Consider the following 6,000-nt stretch of genomic DNA (forward strand, 5'->3'; position numbering starts at 1 on the left):
TTTTGAGTTGGGTTTTTTGTAGTTTATTTAAAAAATAAATTGGAAACAATTTTACGAAGAATCATTGGGATGGGGTGAAGATGAGACATAATTTTGGTACGTATAATTTGGATAAAAACCAGCAACTTGGGTTAGAAAGTGAGCATCTGCAGCACTTCTGTGGCTTATGTTCAATGGTTTTCAGAGTAAGTAACTGATCAGAATGGCCAAGACAGAGAAGGACAAATTTTAATAAATTAGTAAAACTTTAATCATCTTTTTTTAACTTAACATGTTATATAGGGCTTTATTTAGTATAGCGCAAGTTAAATAAAGCTTAACCTATAGAAAGAAAGCTCTTCACACAGCATTTCTGTAAACGATTATATTTTACACAATATGTAAAGCTTCCATACTTATCTATTGGCTAATACATGGTGATGATTTTCAGTCCTTAAACATATGTAACATCACCAGAATTAGCAAGGAGAAGCCGCAAACTTTCTAATGCTTAGACACATATAACGGAATGTTTGTGTTAGTTGCACCCCCTCCCCTCAAAAAAACAAACCAACCAACAGCAGAAGGCAGTTCTGCAGTCGTGGCCTGTCCCTGCGGAGGTCCGCTAGGGGGCAGCGCGAGCTAAGGCAAAGCGCGTGTGCCCTCACATCAATCCGATTCCATCGCGAAAGTGGAATAAGGATGAAAATGTGAGGCCTTGGCCCCAGTTTCTATAAAATAATGTGTTTTATTCGTGCTTATTTGATGTTTAGGGAGTGACTCTGAAAAACTGTTAACGTGCCGCTCGGTTAGCCCGAGTCGCCATGAGCTCGCAGCATCATGGCGGCTTCTCGGGGAGCCGCCCTGTTGTCTCTCTGCAGCCATGTGTTCAGTTGCTTACGCAACTCACTACGTGCAGACGTGCGCGTCTGCCGTAGGTCGCTGTGCGTATGATGGCGCGCTGCCTTACGTTTCTCCGCGTGAGCGTGCGTAGGGCCGAGCGTAACCAGGCGCATGAGCGTCATCATGGCGGCGGCCTTAGCCGCCATGCCATGTTTTCATTCTGACACGTTGTAATGCCACCTGGCCGCCACCAGCGGGCACTCCTCCGGCGTGCGGCCGCCGTGGGCCTGGCAGTGAGCGGTCTTGCCCGCCAGGTGTCGCTCTTGCAACAGGAATGAGAGTTTCTCCTGGCAGCCGCCATCAGCGGACGGGCGGGCTGGGCTGCTGGAGCCCCCTAACATGGCGGCGGCGGGGGGGGGGGAGAGGGGGGCCAGCGCACATTGTTTAGGCCCCGCCAGCCGCGGCAGCCTGGCGTGGGGGGACAAAGGCCGGACCCCGGCCTCGCTCTCATTAGTATTCGGGGTCCGCACGATTCGCCCGGCCCGCGCGGTTCGCCGCCTGCGCGAACCGTGGGCCGTGCGTGACCGTGACCGTAACGGGGCCTGGGGGACAATGCAGGCGGGGCTGGCGAGGGGCCCCGAGCCCCGACCCTCCCCCTCCCGGGGCCGCCTGGGTCTGCTCCTGCTCGCCACAAGGGGGCGGGTTTGGGGTGACAACGCGCCGATGCGGGTGATTGACGGGCTTCCCTGCAGACGGCCGCAGGCCCAGGCCCAGGCCTGTGTGTGAAGGAAAGGTTAAAGGGTTGAGATCGGGGGTACTGGGGCCCAGGCCGGGATGGGGGCACCCGCTCGGGCCCAGCGCAGGGCGCCGCTCTGACCCTTTCTCTGTTGTAGGCCATGGAGAGGGCGAACGGGATGGAGCTGGATGGCCGGAGGATCCGCGTGGACTACTCCATCACCAAGAGGGCGCACACCCCCACCCCGGGCATCTACATGGGCAGACCCACCCAGTAAGCGGCCCCGGAGCGGCGCGGGCCGCGGGGAGGGCGGCGGCGAAGTCGGCCAGCCTGGCCGTTTTTCTTCCCCTTTTTGTTCCTGTTTTTATCTTGTCATCTTAAAAATATTTGGAAAAAGTTTTTGGAGAAGCAGGTTTTTTAATTTATTGGCTCTTATCCCCCAAGCCACTATTTTCGGATTTCTCAAATGCTGTAGCTAAGGATGAGAATAACCTCTTACTGTTTAGTTTTGATAATACTTAACATGATATTGTGTCTCTGATGAGGTGGCCTTCTAAAGATGTCATGAAGACCTGACTGAAATGTGGGGGGGTTGTTTTGTTGTTGCTGCATTATTTTTAATTCCATGGCAGTTGCTTTTCATCCTTGCTTAGAATTTGACTTTAATTTCAACTTTTGAATGTATGATTAAGGTAATAAAGAGGAGGCGTGGTATAGTAGACAAAGAACTGATTACAATAGGGTTCAAAGATCTGATACGTGAACTGAGCTCGTCCCACCTGTCCTCCCCTCACTCGCTCAGTTTCTTGATATCCCCTGGCAGTTCTGTTATACTCTTAAGTTGCTGTGTGGGTACAGATCTGCATGGTAAGGGGGAGCTTTCTTGCTCGGAGTTCCCCATGCCAAAGAAAATATGGGTATGATTCCTCTCCAACAAAAAGCAAAAGAACAAGGAAGATCTGGGGAAGATCATTGGTTGCTGCAAGGCTCCTTTAGCTTTGGGCAGGTCACTAGCTTGGTGCTGCCCGGGACAGCATTTTGAAATTTCACGAACATTTATTTGGTTTGAAGAAATTGTCTGGGATCCTTATGAGCAGTTAGCACTAGTAGCAGAGAGAACGTCTTTTAAAAATCCCCAAAGAGGGGGAGAAGTGAAACTTTTAAGTACTTTGGGTTTTTTGTTTAAACCAGCATTTAAGTTCCCAAAAATTACAGAGAAAATAAGACATTTATGAAGATGAACTTTCTTTTTATCCCCTCATAGTAGTGGAGGAGGCGGTGGTGGCGGAGGCGGTGGAGGTGGCGGAGGAGGCGGGAGACGCCGTGACTCTTACTATGATCGTGGATATGATCGAGGATATGACAGATACGAAGAATATGATTACCGGTACAGGTAACAGTTTTTATTTATATTCAGTAATTTAATATGTATGTGTATTTGTCCTACTTTAGGCTTTATGTAATCTACATGGTTGAAGTGGGAGTTCTAAACTTTTCAAAACACATTTTTCAAAAAGCTTTCTATAATTTCTTGTACAGGGGTTTCCTAAGTTATGTTCCCACTTATATTTAGCAGACAAATGATTGTGAAATCATGACTTCCCTTTTCCATATATTAGGGGTTGTTGGGGAAACCAGCTAAGGGCTTCTTTGAGCACTATTCCTCCCGAAAAGTAGGAAAGTGGTTTGATGAGTTTAAGTGGAAGAACCAACATGGCCTGGTGAGATGGAAGAGAAGATTCTCCTGGGCAACCAGCCTTACTTTACAGGGGAGGAAATAAATGGAGGGAAGGGGGAGAGATGAGATATTACAGATGGGTGGGTTTTTCTTAACAGAATTTACAATTAAATCTCCATGCAAGTTTTTCACATTTGGGAGCATTTGAGATGGAGCGGGAAGTGTCATGATTCTAGGCAAGCAGAGCCTTAAAACTCACTTCTTGAGCTGAACGTCAGCAATGTTTTGGCATCTGTGTGCTGTTAGTTTAATCTTGTCAGTTGTTTCAAGGTTAGACCAACATGTGAATGTAAGGGCACATTACTTAGTTGCCATTTAATGCATGTTAACTTAATCCATATTAACTCACAGTTTGAAAGTGAAGTGCTTAATAGTTAACTTTGTCTTCATATAACTTGACTGGTAATTCAGTTGCAGTACTCTTGAATAAATACTGTGCTCCTTTGTTTCACACTGGGTTTAATTCTCATACTGAAGAGCCTTTATTTACTCACCTAAGAAACTTTAGCAAGTTTTCCCATAACATGTTGTGGTAAAAGTTTTCATATCCCAATATTTAATTTCGTAATGCACCTTTTTTTCAGTCATTTTAATATCGACAGTCCCTTAAAACATATCAAGACAATAGAAAAAATGTATATGAGTGAATAAAATGATTACAGATTCTTTTAACTGAGCTGAGGTTTTGGAATCTATGAATTGATATCCTGGTTCTACTTTTAACTTGCAACGATGTCCTGAAAAAGTCACTTGAGAGAAAAATTATCTTCCTGCTTCACAGATGGATTTGTGATTATTTATTGGAATCTTGGAAATACATTAAATAGTCATTTGATTTTCTTACAGAAGAAGATCGCCTAGTCCGTATTACAGTCGATATAGATCACGGTCAAGATCCCGTTCCTATAGCCCAAGTATGTACATTTCAAATATAAGTTCAGTATTTGTCCTTCTTGTTATCAAATGCCTTTAGTGTTTTTTAAAGAGAAGTTTATCAATAAAATTACGCATGTTGTTACTGTTACTATGTTCAGAATAGTGTTGCTCAAGTCAAGGTAAAATTCCACTTCTATAACATTTTTTCCCCTTCTTTCTTTTGTAGGACGCTACTGAGGAATTGGACAATTGCTGTTGAGGACTTGGATTTTTAAAATTCTTCTGGATTTCTCCAACCTTTTAATCTTCCCCATCTCTCAAGAACCCTTAAAAAATCTTTGGTTTATTTAGAATCTACACTTTTTAAGTTGATATATTGCTGTTTTCACCCCTTTATTGTACTCTGGAAGATGTAATTGTTGTAGTTTTGAGTAGTCAGACATCTTAAAGGAAACCCCAGTGTTAATACATTTTGTAAATTCTTTTTTTGTTTTTACAAAAAAAAAATTAACTCATCTTAATCAAATGAGGAAAGAAATTGTTGTTTTTGAAAAGCTTGTTTTGTGTGAATTGTGCGCTGCACACATTGTAACAGAAATTTTCACTGACAAGTAACTTGGTGTTTTGGGGGTGTTTTGTTTGTTTTTTGGTTAACTGTTTGCCTGTTTATTTTAAGAAAATAGTAGCCTATCTAAAACTGTTCAGTAATGACAAATTTAAATGTGGGGTGGCATGGAACAGTCAAATAGTTGAGTGTAGAAAGTTTGAAGTTGTAGAAGATAAATGACTCTTGGTCATTTCTTTTGAAAGGAAACAAAATTGAACCCTAAAAATTAGGTCTGTGTTTTAGAGACGAAAAGCTTATGGACTCCTGCACAACGTATTGCATTTGAAATACATCTGTTAAACCTTGCAAATTTAATTAAAGTGTGGTTTTTGTGTGTGTTTTTTTTAAAAACCTTATTCAGTTTAAATGTTCCCTTAATCAGTGAAGGACAACCCCTATTTATTGAATATAGCAATTTAGTTATATAATTTGCTGTTCATAGAAATTTTGGTATTGGGATAATGGGTTAAGCAGGTTATAGTTTACAATCCTTTGAAGTGATATGTGTGGGGGGATTTTACCATAAGTCTGCTCTCATTTCAAATAAAAGTTAATTCCATTGAAATCCTGTCGTCTTTTTATTCCTGCACAAATTAACAGTTTTGGAAGTCAAAGTCTGGATTGTGTAGGTCTTATTCGTTATGTTTCATTTATTCAGAATTTGCTGTAGGAGCTAACAGTAAGTCTGGACCTTTTTTCTAGTCTGACAATGTTCTGCTTCTTGTCCTGTGGTCTCTGTTTGCAAAGTCTAGAGGAAAGAAGTGGGTCCAAACACCTCCACCCTGAACTCCCTTTGGTGACCTTGGTCCAGTGACAAACACCTCCACCCTGAACTCCCTTTGGTGACCTTGGTCCAGTGACCGTAATCTGGGAACCCATTACTTCCTCATCCTTAAAGTTGGGTCTAAAGCGCTTCCAAAGGCCTTTGAAATTCAAACTTTTTGGCTTTTCTTCCTTCTTTCTAATCTCTTAGGTTTTCACTTTCCCTTCTCACTTTTATGTGACAAAGATGTTAACATGTGGTGGGTAATTCTTGTGGAGATACAACAATTAGATTACTAAGAGGGCCTGAAGCCAGGAACTTTTTACACTTACCAAGAGGGAGGCAGCTTAAGGCTGTATTCTCCTCGGTAGTCACCTTAGAAAACAGACGTCATAAACTCATTAAATGTTTACCAAGTGCCTACTGTGTGCTGGACTAGGTGCTCAGGATACAGACAA

The 6,000-nt window shown here is 43.0% G+C and overlaps 1 protein-coding gene across 4 annotated transcripts in view; it reads left to right on the forward strand.

Annotated features, from left to right (window-relative positions):
- LOC114050430 (transformer-2 protein homolog alpha) overlaps window positions 1–5,344 on the forward strand; it is a 30,791-nt gene extending 25,447 nt beyond the window's left edge. Inside the window, exons 5-8 of one of the 4 annotated variants that reach the window (XM_027872096.1) lie at window positions 1,716–1,831; window positions 2,823–2,951; window positions 4,143–4,210; window positions 4,399–5,344. In XM_027872096.1, coding sequence (XP_027727897.1) covers window positions 1,716–1,831; window positions 2,823–2,951; window positions 4,143–4,210; window positions 4,399–4,409 — 324 coding nt within the window. In that variant the 3' untranslated portion in view covers window positions 4,410–5,344. The remainder of the gene's footprint in view (window positions 1–1,715; window positions 1,832–2,822; window positions 2,952–4,142; window positions 4,211–4,398) is intronic. The other 3 variants (XM_027872097.1, XM_027872098.1, XM_027872099.1) reach the window with 3 other exon arrangements.
- Window positions 5,345–6,000: the final 656 nt, after the last annotated feature.

Source organism: Vombatus ursinus, unplaced genomic scaffold (assembly GCF_900497805.2).
Source record: "Vombatus ursinus unplaced genomic scaffold, bare-nosed wombat genome assembly UNPS02014799.1, whole genome shotgun sequence".
Taxonomy (NCBI): Eukaryota; Metazoa; Chordata; class Mammalia; order Diprotodontia; family Vombatidae; genus Vombatus; species Vombatus ursinus.